The 14858-nt window shown below is 39.3% G+C and overlaps 1 protein-coding gene across 10 annotated transcripts in view; it reads left to right on the plus strand.

Annotated features, from left to right (window-relative positions):
- vopp1b (VOPP1 WW domain binding protein b) overlaps positions 1–14858 on the plus strand; it is a 96705-nt gene that overhangs the window by 34796 nt on the left and 47051 nt on the right. For 3 of the 10 annotated variants that reach the window (XM_051066896.1, XM_051066895.1, XM_051066894.1), the window contains exon 1: positions 8957–9250. The exons of the other annotated variants lie outside the window; for them this stretch is intronic. In XM_051066896.1, the coding sequence (XP_050922853.1) occupies positions 9200–9250 (51 nt within the window). In that variant the 5' untranslated portion in view covers positions 8957–9199. Of the gene's footprint in view, positions 1–8956; positions 9251–14858 lie in introns of those variants that run through there. 10 annotated transcript variants of the gene reach the window in all.

Raw genomic sequence — 14858 nt, forward strand, 5'->3', positions numbered from 1 at the left:
GTAACTTGTGGCCAGTCTTCTTGTGCTTCCAGGTGAATTTCCTAGTGTTAGTTTCTTCTAGTGTGTGTAACCAAAAGCAACATTTTAGAGATTGAACTGATTGACCATAATTTACCTTTACCTTACAAGATAAATTCAAATGTAATTGCTTTTATTCAACAGTATGCAAAACTTATGATGCACATTTCTGCACGCACATTCACAGCATCCACTGTGAATTTGGTAGATGACCAGGAGTCAGTGGAAGAAAGGAGGAGGAGCGAGGAGCTAACAGGAGCTATCTCAGAGGTCACCTTTGAAAAGAAACAATCTCACCACAGTTTGACCACCAACTGATCAACTCCATCTGCTGGAGAAGACCATGATGTGGCTGAAAGCTCCGGTAAGTGAACCTTGTGCTAAGAAGTTGATGTCAAAGTTACTACTGATGATGGACTTTAAAGTTAATTCAGGATATTATTTTTAATCTGATCTCTTTATTACTGGGGAGTGGGGCTTATTGATCGTAGTCTGTGTTAATTATAAGTCAGTAAATTCATTAACCTGGAAAAGGACATGTTTTTATAAACCATATCTCTTCACATATTGCTGAGCTGCAACATTAACTCAAGTGACCACTAGATGGCAGCAATGGTTCTCAAATTCGAGGCCTTGTGGAGGAAAGGATCATATTGCTCAGAGCATTCCTTAACAAAATCAATAACTGATCTTTTGAGTGCCTGTGTAGCTTGTCTTAGAGAAGAGAAAACTTTATTATCCCCTATTAAGAAATAAGTTTATTGAAATTGCAAGTGCTTCTGGCATAAATTTAAAGCAAAGTGAATAAATGAGAGTAAATAGGATGTTGATTATAAAATACAGAAAAAACACATTTGTTTTTATCTACAGAATATCAGCTCAACACTCTCTTCTATTTTTACACTGGGATGAAGGAAATTAAGCAGAGCACTGTGCTGCCTTCCTGAAACACTTCCTGCTGGGAGCAGCTCTGTGCAGATGCACGCTGCTCGGCAACTGAGTGGTGCTGCTCAGGGGTATGAATGAATAAATGTTACTCACAAGTTTCCTTTAGACCATTTTCCCAGTGGTTTTGAGATGCAACCTGGTGACTTTCTTTATACATGTTCAATATTTAACGTCTGAAACAAAATGCGTGTACCTTCTCTAAGAAACTTAATGCACAGTATGTATGGATTGGTCAGTAGAAGGGATATGAAGAGGCAGACGCACAGACAGATGCTGGGAGCTATGTACATTAATTCTTGTTTTATAGTGTAACTTATTCATTAACACTATATGGTGTCAAGTATATAGCTACTGAATAAACTTGACACCAATTACCCTCCTGTGTCATGAAGCTCCGTCTTGGGAGCACACCCACACACAGTGTTAGCAGGATGACAGTAGGCATTAGTCAGCGTCTGTCCCCTGACAACACTGTGGTTCATTAGTAGAAAAAAGCTGCTGTTACAGTACAAGACCTAAGAGTAAGATGCTTTTTATGATACACAGCCAATGTATAATAAACCCATGACTTGTAAATCTGGTCCCAAGTTGATTCAACTGTGTACAGATATTCAAAAATAACCCACACTGCTTATGATGTTTGCAGATACAGGTTGTATAGAAATTAATGTGAATTTGGCATCTTTCATATTATTCTGGTGTTTGTTTAAACAATAGACCAATACTAATGAATATAGCTGTAGTCTATTAATTGCTTTGTCTACTGATGGTGCGGAGCTGGTAGCAGTGTGGATGTTCTTTTGATAAAACAGAAAACTTCCACATTACATACAGTCATTTGATCCATTGTCCATGTAAAAAATACTAATTAGTGCAGTTTTAATATGTGGACCTCAAGTGTCAGAGAGTTGGACTGATGTGGACTGATGTTCAGAGTTTTCAGATACATGTCAGTTAACTACTGTACCAAGTTTAATTTTTACTAAGCCAGCTTGATATATAGCATCAAAATTCATAGGACTAGATTCTGTTTTTTTTTTGTGGTTTAGACTAATAAATGAGTACATTTTTTACAGTACACACAAACATGTCCTGGTGCAGTTTTAATGTTTCCAGGGAGGCTAGACTGAATCAGCAGCAGCAGCAGCAGCAACTGAAGTACACATACAACAACACAACATCCACAGAGACCAACAGGCAGCCTCAGATAGAAAGTGAGTGTAGAAACAGTAATATCAAACTGAGGTTGAATCAGCTTAATAACAGGGCGAACTGAAAACACAGATGAGCCTGAAGGCCGTAAACAATCCACAACAGAAGAGTGGCACGGGGGAATTTGAGAGGCGAGAGCACAAAACGAGTCACCAGCAGAGAGAAGTGGAGCTGCTGGGGAGGAAAACAAATCTCTACCCAGATGGACACAGCTCATACAGATAAATTTCCACCTGCTTTTACTCACCTGAGTATCATTGCTGGTCTGGAAACCAGCAGGTATTATTGATTGATTTAACCATTCAGTTAGCATCTGATAGTTCCATTATAATTATCATTTTTGCCTTCATTGTGTTGTATTTTAATCATCTTCCAGGAGACTTTTGCAGCATTGCCACTGCTGTATTTTCCACATTTCAGTCACATGTCATTGGTCAGTGCATTCTTGCTTTGTACCATAGCAACACAACATCCTGATTCTTAACTCTAATTGGCTGAAGGGTGTGCTACATTTTCAGATCACTGCACAGCTCTGATGTAGCGGCCTCATCAGCATTCTGGGTGCTCATAGCCAGAGAGCAACTGGTTTCAGCTTTGCCACGGACAACAGGCTGCTGGGAATGTCATTTGTTTTCCAGGTATTTGGTGGCAATCCAAAATACTGGACAGATTAAAGATTCGACCAGATGATAGCACAAGATGAAAAGTAAGGTGTAATTCATCCAGAATGGAGCATGGATGCCTGAACAAAGTTTCACAGCAGTCCATCCAGTAGTTGTTGTTACAGTCTGACCAATGCAGTAGACTGACAGACTCATAGACCAACATTGCTGTTGCTACAGCCATGCTGCTAGCTTGGCCAAATAAATTTATTACCCAAAAATATGAAATAATAAACATATACAGCTGTGGTATAAGTAAGATAATTGAAACTTGAGACTGAATGTCTAACTAGTCCTTTAAGTTTTACTAAATTAATTTACTTGGTTTCTGTACTTGATTAACTGCACATCTCCACACTGAAAAGGTAACTGTCAAATCTTGATAAATGAATACGTACAGCATTACAGGGCAGCTGTGGCTCAGGAGGGTCCCCAGGAAAATCTGAGGAGTTGTGAGAGGATTCCCGGGAGAGAAAAGAGCCAAAAACACAGTGCTGAAGCTTTTTTTCTATAATTCTTGTTTTTGTTAGAAACATTTATATTTGAACCTCTTTTGGCCTCAAACAGCTATTCAAATTAATATAAAAAGTTTAGAGAGGAGATATCTCTTTGGTAAATCTGCTAAAAACACCTAGACAGCTGCTATCTCCTTCAGTGCTAGGTGAGAGTTCTCCAGGAGGCACCATTCACACCTGCTCAATCAGGTGTATATACTATTCAGGAATAACATTGAAACCGATAACTCTGATTTTAATGTTGTGGCTGATAGGTGTAGACAGCTCGAAGGTTATTAAAAGACAGTCTTGCTCTTATCACCATTTATTTATGCTCCCTGGTTGTCATTCACCTGGCAACAAAGAAACCAATTCCTTGAGAAATTAACAAGAAGGTTATGACAAACAGCTCAGATCATCTTCAGTGACAAAATCGTCTTTGAGGTCACATTCATCCGTCAGCTTGATGCTGCTGCCTCCTTCCATACCAGCATCATAAATCAGTTTCATACACAAATGGAAATTTTGGAGATAGCTGCTCAGTGAAATTTGACTATAGCACTTTGTTGATGCTACTTTTATCTATGTATTTTGTTCTATGCCTATTTTTCTTACCTTTGTGCCTTTTCTTGATTTTTCTGTCCTATAGTGGGCTTACAAATTGCTGTTAATCCTTTACAGTGTTAATGTAACCCACTGAGATACACAGCGAAATAGCTGACTAATCTTCTGAATTGTGCAGCAAATCTCTGCCACATGGACTGGAGTGTTTATACCCTCTGATACCCAGTAATTACTACATCAGGGTTCATTTGTCTGGGGGCACTGCTGGAAATGAAACAGATGAAAGACTGAAGCACTGAAGAATCAGTTAAAGTGGATCTATGTGTGCCTGTGTGTATGTGTGTGTGTGGGTGGGTGGGTGGATGGGTGTGTTTTCTCCCCAGAACATTTTTCCTATTAGCACTAAGGCTGATTCTCATGCAATGCAGACACTACGCCAAATAACAAGAGCCACATCTAATCATACCTCCCTCCTATAATGTTTTATAGGAGCATCCAAAACTATTTTGTGGAAGATTTATAATGACTAAGTAAAAAGTAAATTAAGAAAGTGAAAATACAATACACATTGTTATATGCAGTGTTAAGTTAGGCTTTTTCTTTTTTGAGATGGAAACACATTGTCAATGCCACAATTTAAAAAAAATCTGAAGCATCATATTTCATAACTTGACCATATGTTTTGTACAAAAAAATCTTAATGTATGAATGACTAGTATCTATAGCTATTCCCTCTGGAATATAGTGGGGTAGAAGTATAATGTGAACAGAAATACTCATACTGCTGAAGTATTGCTTTCTTATAGTACTTGATTAAATCCACTTAATCACTTTCCACCACTGTTAGCCACCGTGCTACCCAGCGTATGTCAATGAAAGGTATTTTAAATATGCATTTAGTTACATTTAAGGGAGGCACAAACCATATTATTCTCTGGAAACTGTGTTGAATAAATCCTCTAAAACTACAAAACGAACACCACAGTGTCACACATTGATCGTCTCATTTCACTTTTGAAAAGAAAACGAATAAGCATGAGGTGTTAACTCATTCCATTAAAAAAAAAACATAATCTTAAAACTTAACTATATTCAGCCTCTGTCACAACATGGCTGCAAATTAATAGGTTCGTTAATGTAGACTGGCATGTGCTACAGATCACATGCTGTGATGCTAGCATCTCAGAATGAGTTATGACAGAAAACAGCTTCTCAGCATGGAAATCAGTGATGTCTGAAAGTGAGCTTTTTATGATCATAAAAATGACTGTGAGATAAATAAAATATCACCAGCTAAATTTCACATGACATTGTTGTTTTCTGATCAAAGTATTGCATGTGCAAGTGCTTACCACAGCTATTATTCAAGATAAATGCAATCTATTTTAATTATATATACCATGGTTTCTCTCCCAGAGGATACCACAATTACAGCTGTCCATATAGCTCTGTGTGCTGTTCATTTCCTTTCCCTGACATTAACAGTCAGCTTTATGTTTTCCTCCTCTTCTGTCAGTGTCAGAATCTGCTGCTCTGCAACACACACACACACACACACACACACACACACACACACACACACACACACAACACTTCAACACTCCCCCTCTTGCTGACAGTCTCTATATGTGTGTCCTCCAGAGTGGAACAAAAGCAAAGTATAAAGGCTTGTCATCCACACAACGGGATGTTAACTGCTGGCATCTGGTACCAGCAGACTGAAATCAATAGTGAATACACAAACGTACAAAGTGTGACACTGGTGTAATAACCAAGGCTTTCAACACAGGATACGCTACTGGCCACACCCTTATAGCTGGTGTAACAGCAGGTGTTTGGATGTTTAGACAAGTGATGGTAGATACCGCGCTTGTGTGTTGGATACTTTTTTTTTTTTTAAATGAAAATACTCCGAGAGCCATCAGGTAACCTATCTGATGGTCACACATATATATTGAATGCAAAATACCACAAAATGGTCCAAAATCAATGTTTGGGCTTATTTTTCAAACCAGCTCCTGCTAAGCAGATTTATTCCATCTCTGATTAGAGGAATAGGGTAAAGTGTAGAAGGGAAGCATCACCTCTATATACCCAACGTCCTATATTCCACTGTTCTGGTTTGCTATTAACCAATAATCAATAACTAAGGGTGCGTGGGGGGTCATCTTACACAAGAGCTTTTTTTGTATTTAGAAATTAAGTAAATTACTGGAAATAGAGTTATAGTTCAACTTATTCCCAATGTTTTTATGGAAACACTGTGTGAAATAGCAGATGCTAGGAGTACTGTAATAATGCCAACTAAGCCTAGACAATATTAGCTCTTGCAGGCAGTTAATATGTATATATAGGCACAGAAGAAACTGCCAGTATAGGATGAAAATTTTGGATGATGTAGTTTGTGAGTTTGTATTGAACTGTATTGAATTATAAAATGTGGTGTGCCTGTTATTTAGCCTACCATCATTGATATTAATGGGATGGACAAAATAATAGAAATATCTGTCTGTATAACGCAATACAGCTCAGTGGCACCACATTCTGCAGCCTCCAAAATGACAATTGAGTCAACACCTCTCTAATACAGTTTAAGCACAAACTACACATCATGAAGGTAGGATCTACTAGGATACATCTAGCTAATTAACGGCCAACTGAGTGTATTTTCTGCACCAAAACATTGTAACTCTCCCTGATTAATGAGGCGATTTGAGTCAAAAATTAACTGAATGAGCACATAAAGAAAGTAAATAAGACTCAATTTTCCCAGTAGTTATACTAATACTACAATATGCCTATTTCACTGCAGACATTCTGGCATGTCAGAGAAGGAAAACCACAGATGTAAATAATAAAATTAATGATGAATTCTATTTACCTGCTTCAGTTTCAGGGTCCTGGTCAGTCCCTGTCACACTGTCATGACTTAATGTGACACTAACAGAATGGAGACATTGTTAATGTTGTTAATAATGACTCGCCCTGTTAACAAGACAAAGTCTTTTTGGGCGAGTGTGTGTCATGTGACCTCCAATCCCCGACCTTGGCCTCATTACTCAGTGGTGTTCCTGAAGCAATGGCTAGAACATACAAATGACATGTTTCCTGCTCTGTTTGATCAACCAAATAGCCAGTGCTGCATATTCTGCTGTGTCTCCTATCAGCATCTGTCCCAGCTGTCTCCTTCTGTCTCAGCCGCCTGGTTCTGATCAGGCACTGTCCATGGTGCTGAATCTGAACCACCCCATTACAGTGCCACAACTGACATATGAAGCCACTCAGATATACTCACTCTAGTCGCATTGGTACGATGAAAGATCATTAGACAATGGAGAAAGACAGAATGGACAGAGAAAACAGTACAGAGCACTTTATAACAAACCATAAACCATTGCAAGCCATTAGCAAACCAGAAAGGATCTAAGTAACTGTTGCTATAGAAAGACTATACATATAATACATAGCTATATGTAAAAGAAACTATCTGATCCCTTATTGCTTAGCTATCTATTAAGCTAAATACATATATATCTGTCTGATAAACCATGTGTGTTGCTTTCATTTCTGTCAATCATCTGGGAAAAAGGATGAATGCCCTGGTTTCTTACTGGCTGAAACACACTGTATACACACATATAATATAGCATCATCCTCAGTTTGTCTGTGTCTTTCCTGCCAACTAAAGGAAATAGTGCAAAAAATATTCTCAAAAATAAAAAATAAAAATAAAATAATGCCATTATTCTCCCTAAGAATTATTCTTAAAAGCTGCATACATCATAATTTTACCCAGCAGGGTCAGAGGAACTGCAAAGAAAACACAGCCTGACATGTAATTGCCTTATAATGTCCCACTTCTAACCAAGTCCAATATGCATGTTCCTTTCAGCCCTGTTCCTGAGTCCATCATTTGAGAGGTTACAGTGTAAGAGCTTTTTTTGTTATTGTTGAATACATCTGCCTGCTGCTGCTGATGTGAGCAGACAGCCAGACAGTAAATGTGCAATAAAACAAATACAAGGAGCTAAAAACTGTATTGCTCTTTTAAAATACTATATTTGACCTTGGTGTCAGTTTTTGTAAGAGTTATGTATTTGAATTTGGAAAATGCCTCTCCACCTTAGGTCTAGGGTTACCTTGCTAAAGCTCAGGTAAAACACCCTAGCAGCTAGGGCCAGTCCCATGCAAAAGTCAGAAATGGTACACACAGGAAATGCAATGCAGAGGAGAAGAGCGGCAGGCTTGTGCAGAAAATGTCCAGCTGCTCAAAGCAGTCTTGAATCGGTGGTTCCTAGACATCTCTTCTTCAACATGAGATAAAAGCTGTTACTGGCGAACTATCTCATGTATAATTATTTGTGAAATTATTTGAAATTGTCCACCCATAAAAACAATGATGGATAAGTGACCTGTGTGGTAGCTAGGGTTGGAGGACTTGTTGTGAGTTACATATCAATGCTAGTCAAGCTGCAGCTAATACACCCAGTTAGCATCAACCATTTTTCATGCAAGTCTCAAAAATGTTTAGCCACAGGATAAGACATAGTTAACCATATGTGACATATGTAATGTCTTATTTTTGTTGTTTATTTACTGTTATTTCGCTCTTAAACTACATATTTTTGTAGTGTAATTATTTGTGTATGTGTAGGCTAACTAATGGCTATATGTTAGCCTTTACACATTAGCTACTGCTAGCCCAGGCTACTCTGAAGTACAAATTCAAACCCAAGGCATCTTTATGAATAACTTTCCTCTTAGAATACAACAGTATCTTTTTCATGCAAAACTTAAATAGAATAGAGTGAAATTGTTAGAAATGGGGGAGATGCAATACTATTTTTTTAAGTTACACAGCCTACAAAAATGCACAAAAACCTCTTCAAAAAGAGGTTTTTAAGTTAGTAGTCTGCGAGCTCTGTGCTGTCGCTATTTTTCCCCCTTTTACTAGACAATGAAAGTGACAAATATGGTCTAAATAAATTAATAATAAAACTGTGTGTTTGTGTTTGGGGCGGGGGTGGCTGGGTAAAAGGGGCGTGGAATAAACCAACATCACAGGCTAATGCAGTTTCCCACCATGCCATCAATCTCCGTCTGTGGAACGTCTGACCGTCACCCAGGTTGCCTTCATCCGTCCCGTCACCCCTAGGGCTCCGCGCCGGACCAGCTGGATCTGATCTCTGGGTGTTTCCAGTAGCGGGGATGAAACCGAAGTAGTGATTAAGGAGCGTTTCCTCCTCGTCTTTCTCTTCTCCAGAAGCGGAGCTTGGCTTTCACTCTCCTACCGGCGGAGATATGAGGAATCCACTGGCCGATTTAGCCCTGACATTCTGGCTATTTCTAGAGGTGAGCGACGCCTGCTATTATTACACCGAGCGACGTTTTTATTAGACCTGTGATAGACAAGCGTGTCTGGTTTGAAGACTAGTGTTGCCCTTTGACTGTATTTAACATAAAGAGACAATAAGTGGTTTTGTTGGGGCTTATCGGTCTGCAAGCTGGCTGCCTGTGATGTAGCTCCGATACGTGCCGCTCGGTATTGTTTCCAGAGCGTTGGTCGCCAAACTCAATTCAAAACTAAGGTAATTCGATATTCCCTCACTTAGCGCCAATATTACACACATCGTAGATTAAATTTTCGGATCTTTATACGATATAGGGCATCTTCTCTTAACTTCGGCATGCAAGCTTCCCACTAAGAAACATTATATATCAATAAAATCTTAACTTTTAGATTGGTTGTGACTGCTTCCCTTTCGATTGTGATGTAAATCCCTCCATAGAACATTAGAACAAAAACAGAAATGTCAAAGGAGGTAAGGCTGCTGGGGTAATATGTATGCTGGTGGACAATACTGCAGTGTTTTTTTTTTTTTTTTTTTGACGATAAAAGCACATTCAATTGTTTGGTGAGTGTAACAGAGGACGTCAAGTAGGCTGCCAGAGTTACCTGTGAATCTGTCATCCTTTGTCTTTGTGCCCAGACCCCATAACTACTCATTAGGTTACTGGGCCTGTAGGACACACACACACACTCACACACACACACACAGCATTGGAATACAGTAGTCAGGAGGCTGAATCAAGTTGTAGGCAATTATATTCAAATTTCCTTTGTCTCATTACCTTTTAATTTATGCTATGTGATTTTACCAACCAGAGTGCTGACACCTAACACAGATGTTTCATAAGTGCTTTATGTAAAATCATTTTGGTGCCACTAAAGTGTTCCTTTTAACCTTGTAATTTCAGCTAAACCTTTCAAAATGAGTGTAATTTTCAGTTATGGGGATATTGTGCACGTCTGTGGAGATTTCAGGGTCATTTAAGGAGAATGAGGGGACAGCACTGAGCTCAAATGTTATTTTATAGGTCCCTGAAGGTAACACAATGTGGTCACAATCCCTACTCTTCATACCAGTCCAGTACTGCTGACACTCATGTCTATCCATGTATTATTAACTCTCATCATTATTATTTTATTTCATTCAGCTGACTTGGTGAGCACATCCATTTTGAATGTGAGCAGGCAGTCTAGAGGGAATCAGGCCCTTAGACCTTGTACTGGTACTGCTGTGTTCACTTTGATAAGTGGTTCTGACAACCTGTACATTTGAATCGAGGCTGCTGATGTTTTTGCTCATTTTGAAGGTAAACATGTAACTGTTTTTCTGTCTTTTGTGGTGGAGCGGCCTCTGTGGCATTCGAACAGATGATGTTGATTTATACCAGTTTAAAAGCTAATGTGGTGTATTCTCTCAACATTCTGTCTATGCAAAAGTTTTACCAAATCTTGTGGAAACACAGATTGGAGGTAAGTTTTTGATGTGAGATGTGGTGCCTGTTGTGCACGCCTGGCAGGTTTAGATTCATATCATTATAATTAACTGTCCTGCTCTGGAGCTGCTACACATTTGAAATTTTCTCATTTTCAGGATAAGAGTTGTGAGAGGGAGAATGACAGAGCTTTCCACTGGACTCATCATGATGATCTATGTGTCAGAACACTTTTTTACATATCAGGTGAAGTGGACTGACGGGCAAAGAAAGGGTTCCTCTGATTTTGGCTGAACTGTTGACAGCGATATGAGGGCTAATGACAGTAGTTTCCACCTGTGCAGCTTATTTGTAGAGTTGTTGAGGAGCTGACGGCTGTCCAAAACACCAGTTCATGAACTTACACCACACAGATTTAAATGTCTGTCTGTCTGTAGCATGAGTGACATGAGCCACATGATGATTCAGATGAAGGGAAGCAGGTGCATATAACAAGACCATTTGGTGAAAGGAGACATAGCTAAATATTTTCTAGCCATGGCTGTCAATCTCTAATTTAATTTTCTGATCTTTGATGAGGTTGGATCTCAGTGCAGAGCAGCAATCATAACTTGGGATCTTGGCAGAGTGCCTGGATATATTTGGAGTGTATTCAGTGCTAACATTCTGCTATATTTATATATAGGAGGGTTCCCCAGTTAGTTTTCCCCAAGGGCCAAATTATTTTAAGCCAAGCCAAGGGCCAAAACGCCTGCTGCTATTATTATTATTATTATTGTTAGTAGTAGTAGTAGTTTTAGTGGTGATGATTTAGGTCATGGTCAACAGTTTAATTATTTAAATGCTCCTTTAAATACTTGCATACCTACCATTGCTGATAAATAAACATCCTAGCATGTACACATCTTGCTATATCTGATTAAAATCCAAAAGCATTTTAATTTACAGTATCCCTTCACTACCTATACAGAGCTGACAACAGCACTGACATGACTAACAACAGCACTACAGCGAGTAGCAGGCAGTGGGAGAGGAGTATCCTGAGGCAAAGATAACACAAAGACCCGGCATACCTCTGTGTACAATCAATAGCATTAATGCTGATTGTTAAATGCTGCACCTATCTGCAAAATGTCCAAACAGCTTTCCACAGAGACGGCCGTCAACAGAGTTTCTACAGCCACACTCCCCTCAACAGGAACAGGACATCACAATCAGCAGATAGAACCACAAAACCAGCCATTTAATTATTCACCTGCGCGCGCGCGCACACACACACACACACACAGATTTTCAGCTTGTCACTTTTATTTGCTTTGATCTTTGCATTCTTTCGTTTTATATTATTTAACTGTTGTTGCTGTTGTTTTAGTAGCACTGCCTTCTCTCACTTCATCTATTTGTTCTTTAAGTTAATTATTAGTATTGTTGCTGTCATAATTATTATTATAATCCACAATAAGATTGACAAAGGTACAAAAATAAATGGATGTTCACTTCCAAGGCAATGAGACAAGTGAGAGCAGTGGGACAAGGCAGTCCTTCTGATGTGGGTCTGTGTAGTCTGTTGTTGCAGTCCTGAGACACTGGCCAAGTATTGGAGAATCTGTTTCTTCTCTGGCTCTTGCTAAAGTTCATAGAAAGTAAACAATGACTCATACACTTACATGGAGGGAATTGCTGGGAATAGTAGCATTGCCAAATGTCTTGTATTTTTAAATCCAGTCAACCGTGTTGATCCAAATCTCACTCACCCGAACGTCCTTGTGTTGTTCTTTGAGCAAATCAGACATCCCCATCTCCAAGACTTGCATCTGAAGAGTTGCCTCATCTTTGAAAGGCGCTAACTTTTTGGTGGCTCTCCAGTCCACTGGCTGTCAGCCTAAATGGAGAACAGCTGTCTCAGGAGGAGGAGAATGTCACCTAAGAATTTAGGAGAGCTTTCAAATTTTACCTTATAGTTGTCTGCCAGGCTCGTCACGGAACCCTTCATCACTGTTTCATGTAGTCTTTCTCATAATGCTCCTGCCCATGTGGACAGTGCAGCTTTCTTGCGTGAACGTCTCTGAAAGTTTGAGCTTTGACCGGACTGTTATTCTCCCGAGGAGACTGAGTGACGCTCTCAGTCTCTGCAGTCAGTGCATTAATAGTGAAAACCCACTGCAACAGTGTTCATGGCTAATTGCACTAAAGTGAATCCTGTTGGTAGGAGTGGTTGGATAGTGTGAACCTCTGTTGTGTGCTTTGTCCTTGTCATTCACTTCATTGACAGGTCTAACAAGTGCAGAGCAGGCACAGATACAGGTATGAAAATAGGTGATGGAAGGCGCGTCTACACGCAACCTGTGGCAGTGGAGGTCAGACCTGAGCACTAGTTCCTAGCTCCATACAGACAGATTTACAAAACAAGTACTTATGGTTTTAGAAATCTGCTGAAATCGGTGAGTGTGCACATTTCTGTATTTGTGTGCACTCACTTTTTTGTGAACCTACACAGATTTGTATGCTTTTGGTCCATGAGGCAGTGCGTCTCTCTGCAGCAGGTCAGTGGTGGAATTAACTGTGACGAGGACCGCTGATTCCAAGCTGAAATATTTTTGCACGTTCAGACATTGTTGTGAGAACTGAGTCAAAGGAACAGTGAAATCCTGTAAAAAAAAAAAAAATGCAGTGTTTTGGCAGAGCTGCTCATGTAGAGTGTGACCTGAGGGTGAGGCCAGAGGACAGAGCATGTTGTTGCCTGAATCCAACAGGTTTATCCTCTGTACTGTGGTCAGTTTAGCACATCTCACACTCAGCTTGTCAGGCTCACCTCACCTTTCATCAGTCTGCATTGTACTTGACATGAGCCTCAGCAATGCTGCAAGCTGAATGGAAACATGGTAAAATTACCTAGGAGATGCACCAGGCATTATATAGCTTTTACTGTTCAGCAGCTTAGTTATTTAGTCTGATTTATGGAGGTAGAAGGGATGAGTATGACACACATGCACACACACACACCCCCCTTAGGGTGGGTGTGACTACATTACCTTCCAGAGGCTTTCCGTTTTCCATTATTCCATGTTTGTGCTCAGCAGTGCTTCTTGCTGGATGAGACCTACTTCTGTGTTTTTATGGCGTTCTCCTGGCCTGTCTCGTCGCCAAGAAACGCAACGTGCCAACCTTGTATTGACATTATTTCTTTTAGCCACGACCACTATCGTTCTATAACCCATGTGGTTATTATTGTAACCATGACGATGAAAGTCCTCTAAAAGTATTTATTTGAATCCAAGCCAGCCAGCCTTTGTCAAAACCGAGTTATTTTTGTGCCAAAACCTCACCAAACTTTATTGTAATATTGTCATTTTTACAAGTGAAATTACTTATTACATGCATTGTTTTTTGATGTAAATATCCAGCTCGAGTGATGTGTTAAACCAAAATTGCAGTAGGTTTATTTTGTCAAATCATAATTAATCTTATGTATATTTGTTAAATATATTAACTATGTTATATGACAGGAATACAGCATCACAGGCATGGTGTTCAGATTTATTCATATCATGTTGAAAGGATTCCTATGGAGTCCACTCGCAGGCGTTCATTTCATATGACAGCTCAACATGGTGTTGTATAATAGGCTTCTTACTGTAATGGATATAATTTTCACTCTGAATAGTTGAATAGCAGTTGAATGGAATAGCTGTCGAGTGTTGAACTTCTTTTGTATGACAGGCACAGTTGGTAATATCAGGGTAAATTGTGTGCATCTTCAAGCTCAGGGCTAAGTTACCTCTAATGATGGACTGTGGCTGACGTCACACATCTATCTGGTTTTCAGAAACATATTATTTACTGCTCAAGTCAGCTGTAATTACCAACTGGAAAATGATAATCATGGTCATTTCAAAGACATGAAATCAGACTTACTGACTGGCTAACCACGCTGGTGCAAAGAAGTTTATGTTGCCACAGAAACTTCATCATCGGAGGAATTTTTGTACACTTAGTTTTCCTGAACAAACAAACATCACAACATTTGAACAGTGTGGTAGAAGCTTAAGAAACTGTTTTCATGTTGTTGTATTGTACCTCATTTTAGACAGATGTTGTATTAATTTTAGAAGCTTTTGGCATTTTTTATTTTGCGGGACACTTAGCAGGATAATAGCTCAATTTTATGTGACATAAT

This window comes from Lates calcarifer, linkage group LG24 (genome assembly GCF_001640805.2).
Source record: "Lates calcarifer isolate ASB-BC8 linkage group LG24, TLL_Latcal_v3, whole genome shotgun sequence".
Taxonomy (NCBI): domain Eukaryota; kingdom Metazoa; phylum Chordata; class Actinopteri; family Centropomidae; genus Lates; species Lates calcarifer.